At 40.7% G+C, this 18,800-nt stretch overlaps 1 protein-coding gene across 7 annotated transcripts in view; it reads right to left on the minus strand.

Moving 5' to 3' along the window:
* Positions 1 to 1,060: 1,060 nt before the first annotated feature.
* LOC102076199 (RNA-binding Raly-like protein) overlaps positions 1,061 to 18,800 on the minus strand; it is a 73,623-nt gene continuing 55,883 nt past the window's right edge. For 4 of the 7 annotated variants that reach the window (XM_025908983.1, XM_025908980.1, XM_025908982.1 and 1 more), the window contains 6 exons: positions 14,002 to 14,183; positions 10,307 to 10,420; positions 8,763 to 8,798; positions 7,295 to 7,446; positions 5,047 to 5,092; positions 1,061 to 3,661 (listed from right to left, as the gene is read on the minus strand). In XM_025908983.1, the coding sequence (XP_025764768.1) occupies positions 5,060 to 5,092; positions 7,295 to 7,446; positions 8,763 to 8,798; positions 10,307 to 10,420; positions 14,002 to 14,183 (517 nt within the window). In that variant the 3' untranslated portion in view covers positions 1,061 to 3,661; positions 5,047 to 5,059. Of the gene's footprint in view, positions 3,711 to 5,046; positions 5,093 to 7,294; positions 7,447 to 8,762; positions 8,799 to 10,306; positions 10,421 to 14,001; positions 14,184 to 18,800 lie in introns of all 7 variants that reach the window. The other 3 variants (XM_025908978.1, XM_025908979.1, XM_025908981.1) reach the window with 3 other exon arrangements.

Genomic DNA, 18,800 nt, shown 5'->3' on the forward strand with positions numbered 1-18,800 from the left:
GCCAGTGTAAAGAAGCTAAAACTGGGGTTATATGCTCTCTCTGTTTGGTACCAGTTAGCAGGTGAGCAGCTGCATTTTGAACCATCTGAAGACGATGGATGGTGGCCTGATCTAGACCATAATACAATGAATTGCAGTAGTCTAATCTGCAAGTAAGAAAAAGGTGAATAACACGCTCAAAGACGTTAGCCGGGAGGTATGGCTTTACTAATCACATATAGGGCGATACCGATATCAATTCTTTTAGCCTATAAAGGAAAATCATGTTAGAGGAAGAAGTGCATCATGATTTACACATATGAAATGATGATTCATCAACAGTTTGCAAATTCTAAACACATTTTAACGATCACAAAATCACTGTGAGATTTTTACTCTCCACAATCTTAAGTTAATACAACAAATCATAGCTTCCAGCTTTTCGTGTGTTTTCAAACTGTCCTGTCCTGATAGGTCATAGTTCAGTACGAGCTATGACCGTCCAGGATCTGCTCGCGAGCTAGCAACTTGTCAGATTCAGTTTCAGAACAAAAGAAGCAAAAGCTAGAGGTGGGCGGATTGATCCAAATGTTGATAGCATTAATGCCAATCCTGGTATTGTTCAGTATGACCTCTAAGGTCATACTTACCTTTAATTGTAGTTTGTTTTTTTAATGTGATGTTAAGTTCTGTTAAGAGTTCCTTTAGGTGGCGCTTAATGTTTCTGCCTCTACTTATGCAGTTTCCCTAATTTTCCTAAAATTTTCCATGAAGCTCATTTTTAAACTTGACCTCAAGTACTCTGGTGGTTTATTAGCAGCATCAGATTCAGAACTGGTTTTGTCCAGCTATGTTATACTGTTTCTGATTTTAGCTGGCTAAATGGTAATATTGATCTCCAACTAAAGTCCACCCAAACCTGACCACTCACCTCCCCTCTGAGGGGGAGACCTGATTTCCATACAGTAAACTTAAAAACAAAGGAGAGCTTTCAACATATCCAATGATTTGATATGTTGAATTACTACAGATAAAATTCATAAACTCATAAAAAAAGAATCACACCAGGTCCAAATACACCTCGTTTATGAAAAATACCTTTATTACACTCACAGTTAAATAGGTTACATTCAGCACTGAACAAACACAAAAGCACAGGAGAAGCTACAGCGACGTCAAATCAAGTATTTCCAAAATGAGTCTGCGTCCTAACTCGCTGGATTTCTTATTAAAACATTTAGTGTCACTTTTTTTTAAAGTCTGAAATAAGGTTTCAGTATAAAGAGCTACTACTGTACACATCAATATGTTCAAGTGTCACTTTTTAAACTGACAAATATTTAGAGCGTATTTACACTGACGGTTGTTCATTTTAAAAGGTTCAGCAACTGTTTGGTGTCTGTGCTCTCCATTAAACCAATAATAAACATTATTTCATAAAATGAAAGCCACAACAGAAACCAGCAACGCTGTAGTGGGAACAACAGTATTGTGTTATATATTCAATATTTTATGTGTAACTGGTCTTATTTGGCAGTGGTGTATCACATTGTAGAAAATGGGCCATCAAATGTTCAGTAGCATGTCTTTTCAGGAGGGTCATCTATTTTTTTTCTATTACCAGTTGAGTCTTTCAAAAAATTCTTATTAGCATCAAAAGTACAGTTTCTGTAGCTGTAGGTGTGTCTGTCACTTCTTAGGGTTCATGTATCAATCTGGTCCTTATCAGGTCTTAAAATGACTTAAACACAACCTCAGGTGAACAACAGCATATGACATATTACACCGTGTCATTATTTACTGAGCAAAACTTGAAGCCAAACTGCAGAGGCAGTGTGTGTGCCCTATTAAGTTGCTTTTAGGACCTAATTTAGCAGCAAAATCTTGCAGCAATGGTTTTCTGTGCAACTTGTGTCTCACATCATTGTGGAGGAACTGTTGTTCATGTTCATGTTTTCAGCATTCATTCATGCACAGCTCTCTTAAACCAACCACAGTGTTTCAGTTGAGTTGAGGTCTGGACTTTGGGCCACTGCACGGCACCTTGATTTTTTTTTGCTTCTTCAGCCAATCTGTTGGAGATTTGCTGCTGTGTGTGGGATCATGGTCCAGTTGCATGACCCAGTTTGGGCAAAGCTTTAGCTGTGGGACACACGGCCTCATGTTTGACTCTAGAACAGTTTGGTGTACAGAGGATTTCATGGTCGACTCAGTGACTGCAAGCTTCCCAAATCATTGTCCCTCCACCACTGTGCTGACAGTTGGTTTGAGGTGTTTGTGCTGATTGTGCTGCTGTATATTATGAAGAAACAAAGCACATTGTTCAAGAAGTCTTGTGGTTTGTAGAGATGCATTGCGCAAACTTAACATATGCTGCCATGTTCTTTTTAAAGGGAAGAAGTAGCCTCCTAGGAACCCTTCATAGTCACACTTGTTCAGTCTTTTTTTAATTGATCTGACTTTGGGGTGAATTTGCTGGAATATCTCCTCCTGAGAAGTCTGGCAGCTGTCGTGAATGTTTTCCACTTTCTCGCTGTGGAATGATGCTGTGCTTTCTTTTTACCAGGACTGTAAGTTAAACTTAACTTTTTCATTCAGCTAGATATCTTAGCAAACATGAACCCAACAGTTTTAGGTAACATGAAGCACATTGTTACCCACATGAAATAAACTGAACTGTTTCACTGACTCGAACTGTTTGTCAGTTTGTCAGTTAACCCAAGCTAAACTGAAACAAGCACATGAAACCAACTATCACTCATGATCGTACATGAAAGTTATTTGTAGTTGTGGTTGCTCGTTTTCCTTTTGTTTTGCTTTGTTTATTTGTCTCTTTTAATTCTATGTTGTTATACTTTTTCAACATGTTCAAAATAAAGATTCAATCAATCAATCGTAGAAAAAGTACATTTCCCTATTCATATCTACTACATGGAGTTATTATTCAAAGCTAATGCTCATTTCAGGAAATTGTCTGGGCCTACATATGACTTTATAAGTGATTTCCTGAGTGGACTGAACGGTGAAATTTACCCAGAAAGTCATAAAGCCGTGCTCACTGAGCCTGTACCGCAGAAGCATAATGTGGTCACACAGCTGGTTACACATAATGAAAACAGGCCTGATGAAAATAAAATGTGTGATAAGGAGCCGCCAGCTGGTGCCACACAGACTTTAATAACAGTGATGAGTCTGACATGAGAAGCAAGGTTAGGGTGATGAAACAGGCTCAAAAGTTAAGGAAATAATCCAACAGGCTCATGAGTCTGCTCTTGCCTGTGTAGCCCACTAATGCAGTGTTTTGTGGCGATGCAGATGCGTTGGTCCAGAGGCCAAAATAAAATAATCTGCTCACTGTGAGGAGGTATTTAGCTGGAGAAAAGGTTTCTGCAAAACCATGAGTATGTTTTATTAAACTTTTCTATGATGTTCAGATATTGTCTAATGTGTCAACATGTGAATGTGGATCACTGGAATCAGTAAAGTGTCAGTGTTGATTTTACCGTCATTCTATGCTGGAAAACGTGAAGGTGAAGGCAGTGCAACATAATAAAAATGTCAAAAATATGGGAAAAAATCAAAAATCAGGGGTGGAGGAGAGTCAGTCCAAATGCAGGTCGTGTTGCCAGCGTCGTCTTGAAGCTTCGTCCATCCCAGCTGTTACAGATCTGAGCGTCTGCTTCTGGAAGGAAGTGAACACGAGAGGAATCTGAAGCAAGACTTCTAAGGATCTTCAGGACACAAAGAGAGATTAAAACATGCAAAAAACTCATAAGTTGGCATGAAATACACTTTAAGGTCAATATCAGTGGGAAACAGTCCGTTTTTTTGCATTCTTTGTTGCTTTTAGCAAAAACAGAGCAAACACACGTTAACTGCAACAATCAAATGATGTAAGAGCTAGTTGAAGTCTTACCCAGCATTGTAAAGTAAGTGCTACGTTACGGTAGAGGACAGATCTGGAAACAGTTTAAATGATTCTACCATAAAAGAATATTATGTCATATCATATTATTATTACATCATATTGCTCTTCCCTTCTGAGCTCCATTCTTGTCCAAAACTTATTAAAGAGGACATATTCTGTTCATTTCCAGCTCCATCTCATGCTATAAACATCATAGTGTATGTATATTTGTACGTCCCCTATCGCCTCCTAATACAGTGAACCAATCTTGATGAAACCGTCTAGAAACATTGCCTAATGCACAGTGAGTGCAAACATCTGTATGTTTATATGCACATGTACACATGACACTTATTCTTTATTGACCTAACATTAAAGTGTAGCAGGTTTGCAAACTTTTATTAATGGACTCTACCAGAGTAGCTCGCATGATTTTGATTTTCTTTTTTTTAACCCATCTTCCTTCAGATTGGCTGTTCCTTGGAAACAGAAGGTTTAAGCTTTGTGTGGGCGGGGCTTCTGTGCACAGAGCTAGAGCTGTGTGGCTGAGATGACCAATATTATGGATAACCTCTATTGTGCTATTCTTAGTTAGTGTATTGTCTGTCTCTGTTAATGTTTGTTTATAATGGAGCACTGTAACGAAAGATAATTTCCCCTAGGGATCAATAAAGTATTCTGATTCTGATTCTGATATCTGTGACATCATGCAGCTCAAAGAGTAGGAACAAATGTCCAAAACTAAGACTCATAAGGAATACTTGTACAAATGCTGGATCCTTTATTTGAAAGTTTGTCCCTGCATAATAAATAGACAACTGTCACAGAACACATTACTTTTGGACTGAGTGCATTAGCATTACTGAGCCGGAAGTGGTTAACGAGCTGTATTCATAAACTGTACGGTTGTAATCCTTCACAGTTAATATTATTTCCCAAATAATTTCATTGAAGATGCTCAAAAATGCACAGACAGCTCAGTTATGTCTACAGCCATAAATTAAAGCACCATGCCCTCCAAACCCAAACACCACACAGACTGATGAGTTTGGCTTCCTTTTTCAGTTTGTGTTTAATTTGAGCATCCACCATTAGATGGGCACACACGAAAGAAAACAAAGAAAAGCAAAATAAGGCCAGGCAGCTTGCCACCTTCATACCTGAACTGCAGCATCACAGGTCCTCCTCCTGATCAGACTGCTTTATCTGAAAACAGAAAGAGAAAGTTAACAGGACAGTGGGTTAATTAAAACACTGCTTTAGCCTTTATTTGCACGTCGCCTCATGTTCACTGCAGCCGGAAGTCCTTTATCCTCACAGTCCACATAAATGCTCATTTCCTGTTCATAATAACACATTTTGTTTCACACACACACACACACACACACACACACACACACAAAGAGGTAAATGGTAATTAGCCTGCTAAAACACTCTTTTATTCATGTACACTCGGTTTCTTCCTGTCAGAGGAACAATGCGACAGATTAAGGGCCGGTCTGTTCTCTGCCTCCTCTCAGATTAATGAGGCAGCGTCGCTCTGTCAGGCAGGTATAGGAAGCCTGTAGGCTAATTCTATGTCATTATGTTTCCCTGTAAAGAAACAGAAACACTGAAAGCATCGCTCCTCCGCTCGGCCGATCCGCTCCACTCCGGTGAGATCCTGAATCAAAAGACCTGCGAGGTGACTGGTAAACACATCTTCCACCAGGAATTATGCAGATGGTCTCTCTGCAGTGTGGGTGAGTCACAGATTTACTGCTGAGTAAGTCTATGACTGAGTGATTTATGAAGACAGGTGAAGGGATGGACTGGGAGAGATGAACTGTTTGTTTTTTCAAACTCTAACTGGATATATGGAAATCGTGGCGGGCATTATTTTTTACATCTTACTTTCTTTTTCCCAAAAGAAATGTTCAACTGATTATTAAAATAATTTCCATAATAACTAGTGAAACAGTGAAAAATAATTCTGAGAGTTTTGACCCGTGTTAAGGCATCTGAGTCAGAGTTAGCCGATTCTCCACAAGAGGGCAGCATTGCATTAGCTGCTATTGCAGAGCTGAGCACCAGGGGAGGTTACTGAGGTTACCCTGTGGGAGCTACATAGTCTTGTTTGACTAGCTTAGTTTGTAATAGGGATACTTATGCATTCTGTGGGATAGTGATTGAGTATTAAAAGGGTTTAACTTGTTTGGGTAGTAGTAAAACGTCTGTACTAGCCTGTGATGGTAGCAGGCATGTAAAATTAACCCAATGGGTAGCTAAATTCATCCTATAAAAGTAACTGATGGGGAAAAAGATACTGTGTGTTTACCCTGTGAGGGTGTATTTATGCTGTGTAGTAGAATGGGTAAGTAATAGTGATACGTATTCCATGAAGGAGCCTATATATATTTATTGTCAGGACCGCTATTGTCAAAAGAAGTTACCAGTGGCAGACATCTATAATGGTGGTATATCTCTGAGGGGAGCAGCAAGACCCCAGCACAGAATAGAGTGGGCAGCCATAACAACAGATCCATAAATGATTAAGTTAGGAAGAGCATGGAGTATCTGCGGTGGAGGTCGGTTGCAAAGAGGCTTGCAGATTGGATTGAGACTTTCTAAACAAGTCACTATAAATCAATGAATGTTAACAGGTCTATAGGAGATTGTTCCATTTGCCAGGATTATGGCTTTATTTTCTGAACTGTCTGTACTGAAACTATGCTCCATATACTCAATATTTACCCTGCAGTAGTGGCAACAGTGGGAGTAGTGGTATATTGAGTGAGTAGTATATGTTTATCCAGTACTGTTGTGCCACGGGAAAGGGTTTCATTTGGAATTTGTGACAAGGGAACATTCCCCCGCAGACTACAGGCACAAGAAAAAGGAATAAAAAAAACAAAAAGTTGGAGAACCACTGAGCAAATGTATTACTGTAATTACTTTTTATTAGGCTTACCATCTGCTGTCTTATTTTCATTTACTTAGGCAATTAGATGAGTTCAGTGAATGCAATGTCACACCATTACTGCAAATATTAGTGCACTGAAGAATAATCGCTGTGTGTAAGCACAGCACATCAGCTGTTGTACAGAAACCCATTCAAGCTGGTTTTGTGAGACCACAGTGAAATGTCAGGAAAATAACTGATGGAGTCCCTGCTGCCGTAACACCTGCGTAAACTGCTTCCTGCTGCTGTGTGATGCCACAGCTGTTTAATATCATTAAAAGAAGAAAACAAACTCCTATTTATTCAGCATGAGACTGTGTCTGAAAGCTGGCTGCAATTTGAACATCGGGAGGCAAAGCTAAAATTTGGTCGTATGTGAAATGGATACGAACATCTTCAGTGCTATTGATTCTGTAAGTCAATGGAAGCATGGGCGTAGCTGTGGGGAAGCAGGGGTGTATATTTACCCTATGGGTGTAGCTGTAGGGGTAGTAGTGCTGGTAGTGCAGCGGCTCGTCCTCACTGGCCTCTCCTGGCTCTGGACTCTCTCGCTCCAGACTGCTGACTGAACCTCGGCGAGAGGAATCCGACACACTGGGCTCCCTGCTCTGAGGACACTCTTAGAGACACACACACACACACACACGCAGTTGTTCTTATGGTGTGTTTAGACTAAACCTTTTTTAAAGAGCTTTAAACACCAAGTGTTCAGCAAAAAAAATGACACAAAATTCAAAATTGTTCGTATGTGAATACAGGAACATTTTGAGTAGAAATAATGGTCCTGATGTTTCTAAAGAAGGCAAGGATAAAAAACAAAGTTTCCAAATGGATTCGATTCTCAGGAGAAGGCAGCAGCAGGGACAATTTCATGGTTTGATCCAGGAGTTGAAGCTGTATCATCTACCACTTTTGTCCATTTTTCAGGATGTCAGTGTGGCTGTTCGAGCTCTTGTTGGCAGAGTTGGGACCACGTCTGGTCGGTGTGAAGAGCTGCATTAAGAATAGCTGAGTGTCCAAAATATTTGCACTAATTTCACTTGTCTGCTGTATAAAGCCTTAATACTAAAACCAAGCATCAACCCTCAACAAACAGTTTCCTCCTGTGCCAGCAGGGCCTTAAATTTTCCCTTGGTGCTGCTGTTGCTGTTTGGAGCTTTTTAAATGAAACACTACACTGCGTGGATAAAAATATCGTGCCACCTAAATGCTACATCTATTCTTGGGTATTAATATGGAGTTGGTTTCCCTTCGCAGCGACAACACTCCTTTGACAAGACTTTGGAGTGCGTGTGGGGACTTTTGCCCATTTATTCAGAAGAACATTTGAAAAGACAAAAAAACCCACAGCATTATCTCTCCTCCATCAAACTTTATAGTTGGCACAGTCTTTTAGGTAATGTTCTCCATTCACCTAACCCAGACTCATCCATCAGATGTGTCACGTCACAGAATACGTTTCCATTACTCCAGAGTCCAGTGGCAGTGTGCTTTAAACTGCTGCTCACATGCAACAGCTCAGCGATGGAAGTCGATGCCATGAAGCTCCCGTTTTTGTGCTGATGTTAATACCAGAGGAGACTCAGAGGGTGGTTATTGATCCTGCACACCTCATTTGATATGATCGCTTTTGGTGGAGGATGTCAAAATGCTAACACTGATACTTCAAAGTCCCAAAACCAAATCCATATTTTAAATACATTAAATACAGTCCATTTCTAACAAATTTTTGTCTTTAAGCCTTTGATTTCTCCTTATTATATAGAGAGTAGTCACTGTGACAGTTCTCTGTCGATAAATAAGTGGACATTAAACAGTGTCGAGACGTGGTTATGGATGATTTTAGGTCTCATTAAAGCAAAATCACAACTTATGTCACAACAAAATATTGTAATTTCAATTTTTATTTGAAACATTTTCAGATCTAATGCAAACCTCTAAAAATGTCCCACCTCCCTCTTCGACGACTCGCTGCATGTGTGCGAGAGAAGTTCTCATTTGAGTCTTAGAACACATTTCTAGGAAATAATCGCAAAAAACTGAAGACCGTCAACGTGTCACATCGGATAATTTCCTCATCTATTTATCAACCCGAGGAGATAAAACCCAAACACACACACACACACATGCACAGGGACAACAGGATAACTCCTGAGCACTGAAGGGGAGCTTATGAAAGGTTATGAGGACCGTGTTTATCGCTGTTTACCTCACTGTCATAATCCACGCTCCACTGGTGGCAGTTTTGTCATTGAACCATTACTCACAGATGCAGTATGATAGCTGGCTCACATCTGATGGTAAACACAGCGACTCTCTCTGCATCACCGAACGCTCCGACGGATCATTTGCTGTAATAAACTCAAATTTAGAGTTCAGGAAGGATTAGACCTGGATCAGACTGATGTTTGAGGTTGATATAGGCATTTAATAAAAACGGGATGCGTGTCAGTGTCGAACACCTCTAAAGTAATGACCGAGACTGAATACGTTAGATGTTTCTCATCAGTTTGTAAACAGAAATGTAGTCCTGAATATATTTCAAAGCCTGATTTTACATTCCTGCTAACAGGCCTTTTCATATTCTGGCAAAGCACCAAAGACAACAACTAGACTGTCGTGGGCTTAGGAGATTGACTTCATTGATTTCAAACAGGCAGAAAAAGCCAGCCTGACTTCTTGAAGGTATGCTGTCTGACCTTGGGGTGAATTTATATATAGTCTATAGTTACTGTAGATCAGTCCTCCATCCTGGGCTTGAATCCATTGTGCAGCCAGTCTGTGTGGAGTTTGCATGTTCTCACTGTGTCTGTGTTTGTTCTCTCCAGCTTCCTCCCACAGACCAAAGGCATGCACTTAGTAGTGCTAGGCTAACTGGTGATTCTAAATCGACCATATGAATGTGGGTGTGAATGGTTGTCTGTGTCTCTGTCCAGGGTGTACCCCCCGTTAAGTTCCAGTACCACGGGGGGATTGAAGAAAATAGATGGATAGATCTTACCGCTACAGCACCTTGACAAATTTTATCCATGATGTGCAGTCTGGGGGTCAGTTGTTGCATTTCGAAATGAAAGCAATATGTGTAGCAGTCAAGTGAAAAGTCAAGGTCTTCACTAGAAGATGACTCATGCGGAAGACATGGAAGTAAGGGAAGGTTTTGGGTGAAGCTAATCCATTCATCCAATCTCTTCTTCTTATCTTTATCAGGGTCACAGAGATCACCAGAGGTCACCAATCTGGCATTCACACTTATGTGCAATTTAGAATCACCAATTAGCCTAATCCCACTACCTGCATGTCTTTGGATTGTGAGTGGCAGTTGGAGTATCTAGACAGAACCCACGCAAACAGGGGCTGTGTATACAAACTCCACACAGAAATATTGCTTCACACTCTAGACTAAATATAGCAGCTTTAATTTTGAAAATAATTGCAATTAATGCGTTAGGATTAAATTTTGTTATTATTATTTTCTCTACCTGAGCCGTCCTTCCTCTGTCTGTCCATCTTGTCTACGCAGTCCAGCAGGCCATCGATCTGAACCTTGATCACTTTCAGCTCCCTTTTGATGGAAAGAAGCTCTGCCATCCTCACTGCGGAGACAGAGAGAGATGTAGCAAAGAGAGGGGGATTAATCTGGCTCATGTGCATAAAATAAAATAAAGGCTGACGCATGGGGCTATAACGACTACTCAGGTTAAAAAGTGTTCTATGTTAAAATCAACGGATACAGTTATGCGAACGTGACCGGCTAATGCATGGCTTTATTTACATGTTGTCAAGTGTTGAGAAGATGAAGGCTCAAGCTGCCTCAGTGACCACACTTGAGATTCAGTTTACTAACAAGATTCCTTTAGTTCAACAGGAAGCAGAATGACCTAAAGGTGGAAGTGGTCTGCGCCAACCACTCAGTGAAATGTAGAACCCAGAGCTTCCCTCCCTAAGCTAATGGGGTAAGAACATTAAACAAGCAAATAAAGCTGTGAAAAAAACAGAACATTCATGTCAAAAGCAAAGGAAGTAAATCCCCACAAAGAAGCAGGGATCGATCTGAGGAAGCTGAAGAGCTGCTTGTCTGCAAGAGAGAAAGAGACCCTTTTCTCAGCCTCCTTTAAATAGAGGCAGGACAATTTATCAATTACTCTGTTACACTGTGAGAGATCTGTGAGAGAGGAGACAGGAAAAAGGAAATGAGGAAACAAACACAAGAGGAGGGTGTGTAACGTAGAATACATACAGCTTTTTAGTATGAAAACAAATGCACGTAAAACCTATAAGCAACAAATGTGCAGTTGTTTAGAACATAAACCTAAAGCTGGGTTTGAATCCTGGACCTGCAGTTTAATGTCAAACCTACATTTGAAATGTATGTGTTGTACAGATAAAACTTAACACGTGGACAGTGACACTAGTTATTAAAAACATGGGTTTCATTTAAATTATTTGATATCCTAGCGACACACATGGAAATCACAGTGAGGGCTTAGAGAAGGGTGTAAAAAGCTAAATTAAAGCAAAATAGATGCTACACCCCTTTGTCTTCCCATGTTTTGGGCATCTTAGTGCCAGTCTAGACAAATCAGCAGCAGACAAAATCATTTTAGACAGCTGTGATTTGTCTGTTTCAATATCAGCGTGCATAAATCCAGCAACATAAAGAAATGTATCTTTGCAGCTGGGTGTGGAAGAAAATCTCAAATCCCATCACCAAGCAGCTTTGATGAACCTCTGTAATCCACATTCCCCCAGCGAGAATCAACAACTGGTAGATGGTCTGAGCCCACAAATGACAACAGGAAGCAACATGTAATGTAAAACCACTCTGAGCAGTTCTTTTTTCTTCTGCTGTCTTTGCTGCGTTGATGTGTTTCGGGGTAATTTTCTGTTCATAAGTGGGCCGAAGCAAACTTGAAAGTCAGCGCTGACCGCAGTAGGGTTTTACAGCTCCATGCAGATTCGAGTGTCATTCAGTGACCCGTGCAGTCGTCAAGGCCGCGCTCCTGCACCATCAGTTACTCTTAGTGCTGCGCTGCCGCCTCCTTCAGCTGCACGAGCCCTCGCCCTCGCTGTGCTCCGTAATGGACTGACGCCGCCGCACACAGCTCTCCAAATGACCCTGAAAACTACTTCAATCCTGAAAGCTTTTCGACCTCTGAAGCTTGCAAAGGCAATCTAATTTCCTTGTGATGGGGCGCAGTAAAAACTATTAAGGCTTGTAATAAACTAGTATAAACAATTCTTATTTTCCATGCACTATTAACTCGGTCTAATTGTGAGAGCTGATAGGCTCGGCTGGGTTATAGCAGGAGAGGAGAGCCCTGCGGTACAGAAGCTTTTAATGAAGAGACCATCTGGAGCGCCCCCCCTCACCCGCCTTCTCTCCAGCACCCTGGGGCCCTACCACCGAGATGAGCTGTCACACAGGCGGGAGATAACATGAAACAGGGTTTTGGAGAGGAAATATCCTCAGAGTGCAGCAGGTTTCCACAGGAGCTGCAGATTTAAAGGGGGAGAAAAAACAGGCTGAACATCACCATCACAACTGTGTACAAATGTGAACATCAAGGCCGAGGCTCATGTGTGGGTCTGAAATTTAAAAGCCGTTAATTGGTGAGGGAAGTGGCGTTAAACACCCCTGCGTATCGTCCTCTGGCAGCAGCGGGGAGTTGGTGTCTCTGCCCTTTTTCGATAAAAGCCTTTTAACAGCTGAACTTCCTGAACTTCTCGTGCCACAGTATTTCCCTTCGTCCTTTACTCTCGGCAGAGTTACAGCCACGACTCCGGATTTAATGTTTGCTGATGTTTTCATTAGGTGGATCTCAGTGGATGGATAAAGTGCACATCTCTCTGGGACATGAAAAACAGTTTACTGGAAAAGCGAGAGAAGAGGACTCGGGACAGTTTGTGACAACTAGGCACTGTGAAGGTAAAAGAACGCAAATATGTACAGTTAACATGCAAGTGCTATTATTTTACTTTATTTATTGTGCCCTGTACACAAACACAGGGCGCTTATTAGGTGATTTCAAAAATCCACGTTTGATGGAGACTTTCTGTCTTTGGTTAACAGAATCTGCCATGACGAGCTTACTGAGCTTGCTCCGTGTTTAAGTGCAATATGAAGGAATCTCCACTTACAGATATGAGCGCCGTGTGATTATTTCATGAGTGTCTAAATGATACATCGAAAAGACCGTGTTTTAACACAAAAAAGAGGAAAAGAATAAAGACAGTTAAATCAAAAAAGGAATCAACTTGATCATAGTTATGTATTTGGTCAAACATGCTGATTATAGGTTTCTGTATCTGAACATGGTGGGCAAGGGGGTTGATTGTTTGGGTTTTCTCTGTATTATTCTCGGGTCTTTACCTTACAGGAAAAAGCACCTTGGGGGCACTGTTGTCGTAATTTAATGATATATAAATAAAATTGAATAAATTGAATTCACTCTTTCACTACCAGCAAACAGCCTCCTGCAACCACTCGCTCATCAGGGAATATTCATTTTTCCCTAGCGACTGATGGTTGCCAGGCAGTTGGCAACAGGTGTGTGACTGGGGCCTTTGCTCAGCACCTGTCCTATTAACCATCTTTCCTTTCTGAATTTAAGCTGAATGAAATCCAAGGTGAAAGATCACTGTGATCAGCGCCACTCACCTACACAAGTGCAGGCCGAAAAAATGGGCCTTCAACAGAGTTTAAAAATAGCTGGCAAAGAGGATGCGATGCACGGCCGCCCAAGGCTACAAACAAATGAAAAACTGGGTTTTTATGTTGCTAAACACAAACATAGATGTTAAACACACCTCATATGACCACAGGTTGTCTCCACCACTTCCAAGCTGGTGGAGACAAAACAGATGAAATACTGGACTTCAGTTCATGAGGTGAATACTTTTCTCTGTGTTGGCAGGATATGAGAACGTGCATAAATATCTAAATAATGAAATAAAGGAAATGTTACCACTTTAAATATAGAAAATAAAGCATGCCCACTGCCAGTATTGTTCCATTATTTAGAGTCAAGGGCTAATATCCACGGCTACATCACCCTATAATCGACCTATAATATAAATAATATCAGTAATATAAACCTTGTAGTTTTGTTTATATGAAACTGTTTAAACTTTAAAAGTTCAAAGTCATGTTTCTATCAGCACAGCATCCTCTTACATTTGCTGCTGGAGGCGGAGGTGTGTGTGTTGTTGCTCCTTCTGGACGGCCTGCTGCTCCTCATTCTCAGAGCCGCCGTGGACGATGAAGAGGAGGAGGACGATGAAGATGAAGGGCGGGGCTGTTTTACAGGACTGGGATCCGCTGGGACCGAAGAGGGAACTCGCTGATAGTCAAACACACTGAAAATAAACACACACACATGCAAGCTTTAAATACACACACCCTCGCAGACAGAGTCCCATGATGCACCAGTGCCTGAGGCGGTAGCGTCATGCTGCTCGTTTCCATCTCGACTGCTTTATTGTTACAATGAAATGAAGGCAAATTTATGTCGTGAGCAGAGTTCATCTTTATGAAGAGCAGCTTGTTTGAAGTCATTTTATACACAAAAATCTTTGTTTTTAAAGTTTTAAAAGCAGAAAGAGGAAACAAAGAATAATCTTTATATTTTTTAAAGGCTTTTATTTCTCTTCTGGCTTGCAACACAAATCTTTAGAATGAACTTGTAAAATATATACCTTCATTTAAAACAACAGTCAATCATTTCCTAATACAGCTATTTTTCTTAATCTGGAGGAATCCATGAATTTAAGTGGTGGATTAATCCACATTTGATGCTTCAGTATTGCGTCAGTAAGATGTCTGAGTGACGAGAGATTTCTGTTATGATCTGGAGATAAAAAGACTCAAGGTTAATTTAAATATCTGATGACCAAAATCAAAGACAAACCAAAAACTCAACAGAGCAAATAGGAGTATAGTTTGGAGCTGGTGCCCCAGCCTACCATCGTGTGAGTGGTTCAACCTGTGTGACCTCAACCACTGTGGTTGAGGTCACACAGGCTAAGGTGTCTCAGAAGGGTTTGCATTATAGGGTGGCTGATGTTCACGTTATAAACCTCCATCTTTGCTCACTGGTGGTTGTCCAGATAGACAGCGCTGGCCTCTTTTACTCCTCTCTCAAAGCATTTGTGTGAACATCTCAGTGCTCTAAAAAGTGTCCCTCTGCACAGCTGACTCTACTAGAAGATATGACTCTACTACTGTGCACCGTGGATCTGTAGAATGCCTGATGTCGTCTCTCCTTGATATATGCCCATGCACTCACATGAGGAGGCCTGTGCTCAAGTTTTGGTGAATCAAAGTCTAAGATTTTATTCTGTTATTTAGCCCTAATTAGCAGCTATCTGTGTCTTTATGGATACAGACTGTGTCGGTAACCAACAAAGTCATCCTTTGTCCAGATTTCATAACTTCTGCCTCCAAAATCCCAAAACGTTGGTGACCAAAGTGTTAATGTTGAGGCTTCAAAAACCAGTGGACTGTGCCATGTGGTCCACAACGAAGCTGCCTGTGTACCTATGTGTTGCAAATACGAAAGGCAAACATAAGGAAAACACATGCAACATAGGTGCATGGAAAATAGATTTCATACATTTCCTGACTAAATATTTGTGGGCGGTCTGATGTTAAGATTTAGTTCAAATAAACGTCACACTGCTCCCTCCATTCAGAGGTTGAATATGCCAATCAAACTAATGGAGGAAGAGGTTTAATATGAGGATGACATGCAACTCGTAGAGCATCAGTGTGGATGTGATCCAATTACAGGCCTGAATACTAAAGAGCAGAGACAACAGGGCAGTCTGCTCAAGCGGACAGGTCATGAGTCGTCCGTCAGGTCCTCTCATTCATCTGCTTGCAAGAATGCTTCATTCCTGATATGTGAAACCAAACTATGAGGCTCTAATCTGCTCTATTAATCTGCATTGAGAAGCTGAATAACTTCTCCTTAAACTATCTGTATAGATTTTTTTTATGATGCTTTAATGATTTTGTGATCTTTGAGTTTAATTCCCAACTAAAAACCAAATTTCGTTTTAATACTTTCAGATGCAAACACGTATAAAATGGCAGAAAGGCTGAGGTTAGGAGTCAGGGATAAAAGGGTAGGTTGCATAATTAAAAAGTATTTAAAGGTTAAGAGTCTTTTCAAATAAATCTCACACACAGAGACAAACCAACACTGAATGCATCCAAGTGAAACTGTTTGAGTACATTGCATTGCTTTATGCCAAAGAGCTGCATCATTACTCCAAACTATTAAAAGCTTATTAATGAGGCATATTCCTTCGTCACCATAAACACTCACATTGTATTTTATTTTAAAATTTTCCCATCCTGCTTCACTCACTGCTTTAGCAGGATATTAATTTGATTTTTGGAGAACCAAAATTGAATCAATATCCTGCTAAAAACATTACCTACACCTTCTCTTCCTGTTTGTTAAAAGCGACGCTGGACAGCAGATAGTAAAAGACAAATCCATACAGGCCAAACTGTAAATATTTGGACGGGTACATGTTATAAAAGTTAAATATTTTATGGTTTATTTTTCATGCATGCACTTATGCAGTTCTTTCTGAACTGTATGTGAAATACAGCACATCAGACTGAAGGAAAGCTGCCATTCTGTACAGGAAGCCCAGTTTGTTTTTTGTTTTTTGTTTTTGTTTTTACTTTTTTATCATTTTAATGATTGATGATTGTAACAGGAGCAATGAAGCTCAACAGTAAGACTGATGTTTGTAAAAACAAGCAGAGATATATAGCTTATTGGATAACTTGATGCGAACTTGACATTCATGTAAGAGTCATCTAATGCAAAGCATTCCTCGCGGCTGTTCTTCGTTTGCTCTGATCCAAATCAGCTGATGAGATTAGAACTTGTAGCTTTTTCCAGTTTGATTTGAAAGTTCTTGCTTATTATAGTGTTCCCTGTTTAGGTCTTATGCTAGTTTTTGTGTCCATTTTGAATTTTATCAACTAGTCCTTAATTACAGTTTCTGAGTTCATTCTGTCTATCTAGTTTATTCTGCATTTCCCTGTTCTTGCTTCTTAAGTCCTGCTTTAGGTAGGTAGTTATTTAGCTCCGGTGTCACGTGTTTAGCTTTACTTTTCCCTTCTCTGTCTTGATTGTCCACAGCTGTGTCTTGTTACCCTCCTATTCCTCCTATACCCTCCCAAACAGGGAAAACAAACCACAGTTCAGGTGCAGGTGTGAAAACACTCTAAAACTGACAGGAAGTATGCAGAACATACCTTTACAGAGTGGTTGGGAAAAAGATTTCTTTCTCCACAAATGTCCAAACTAATTGTTGTGCATTACCTAGAGAACCCAAAGTTTTTCTCATGACACTGTATAATCACTTCTGTTTCTAAAATGTTTTGCTTCTGAGTTTTTAAATTTGGGAAATTCAAAACCGTGACTATTTTAGATGGTACGCCATTATTTATTTTGGTGTGTGTGTTAACAACCGTTACCTTGGAAACTATTAGGTAAAATACAGTGGCTTGCAAAAGTATTCGGCCCCCTTGAACTTTTCCACATTTTGTCACATTAAAGCCACAAACATGAATCAGTTTTATTGGAATTCCAGGTGAAAGACCAATACAAAGTGGTGTACACGTGAGAAGTGGAACGAAAATCATACATGATTCCAAACATTTTTTACAAATAAATAACTGCAAAGTGGGGTGTGCGTAATTATTCAGCCCCCTGAGTCAATACTTTGTAGAACCACCTTTTGCTGCAGTTACAGCTGCCAGTCTTTTAGGGTATGTCTCTACCAGCTTTGCACATCTACAGACTGAAATCTTTGCCCATTCTTCTTTGCAAAACAGCTCCAGCTCAGTCAGATTAGATGGACAGCGTTTGTGAACAGCAGTTTTCAGATCTTGCCACAGATTCTCGATTGGATTCAGATCTGGACTTTGACTGGGCCATTCTAACACATGGATATGTTTTGTTTTAAACCGTTCCATTGTTGCCCTGGCTTTATGTTTAGGGTCGTTGTCCTGCTGGAAGGTGAACCTCCGCCCCAGTCTCAAGTCTTTTGCAGACTCCAAGAGGTTTTCTTCCAAGATTGCCCTGTATTTGGCTCCATCCATCTTCCCATCAACTCTGACCAGCTTCCCTGTCCCTGCTGAAGAGAAGCACCCCCAGAGCATGATGCTGCCACCACCATATTTGACAGTGGGGATGGTGTGTTCAGAGTGATGTGCAGTGTTAGTTTTCCACCACACATATCGTTTTGCATTTTGGCCAAAAAGTTCCATTTTGGTCTCATCTGACCAGAGCACCTTCTTCCACATGTCTGCTGTGTCCCCCACATGGCTTGTGGCAAACTGCAAATGGGACTTCTTATAGTTTGCTGTTAACAATGGCTTTCTTCTTGCCACTCTTCCATAAAGGCCAACTTTGTGCAGTGCACGACTAATAGTTGTCCTATGGACAGATTCCCCCACCTGAGCTGTAGATCTCTGCAGCTCGTCCAGAGTCACCATGGGCCTCTTGGCTGCATTTCTGATCAGCGCTCTCCTTGTTCGGCCTGTGAGTTTAGGTGGACGGCCTTGTCTTGGTAGGTTTACAGTTGTGCAATACTCCTTCCATTTCTGAATGATCACTTGAACAGTGCTCCGTGGGATGTTCAAGGCTTGGGAAATCTTTTTGTAGCCTAAACCTGCTTTAAATTTCTCAATAACTTTATCCCTGACCTGTCTGGTGTCTAAATCCAATCGAGAATCTGTGGAAAGATCTGAAAACTGCTGTTCACAAACGCTGTCCATCTAATCTGACTGAGCTGGAGCTGTTTTGCAAAGAAGAATGGGCAAGGATTTCAGTCTTTAGATGTGCAAAGCTGGTAGAGACATACCCTAAAAGACTGGCAGCTGTAATTGCAGCAAAAGGTGGTTCTACAAAGTATTGACTCAGGGGGCTGAATAATTACGCACAC

The sequence above is a fragment of the Oreochromis niloticus genome, linkage group LG7 (assembly GCF_001858045.2).
Source record: "Oreochromis niloticus isolate F11D_XX linkage group LG7, O_niloticus_UMD_NMBU, whole genome shotgun sequence".
Taxonomy (NCBI): domain Eukaryota; kingdom Metazoa; phylum Chordata; class Actinopteri; order Cichliformes; family Cichlidae; genus Oreochromis; species Oreochromis niloticus.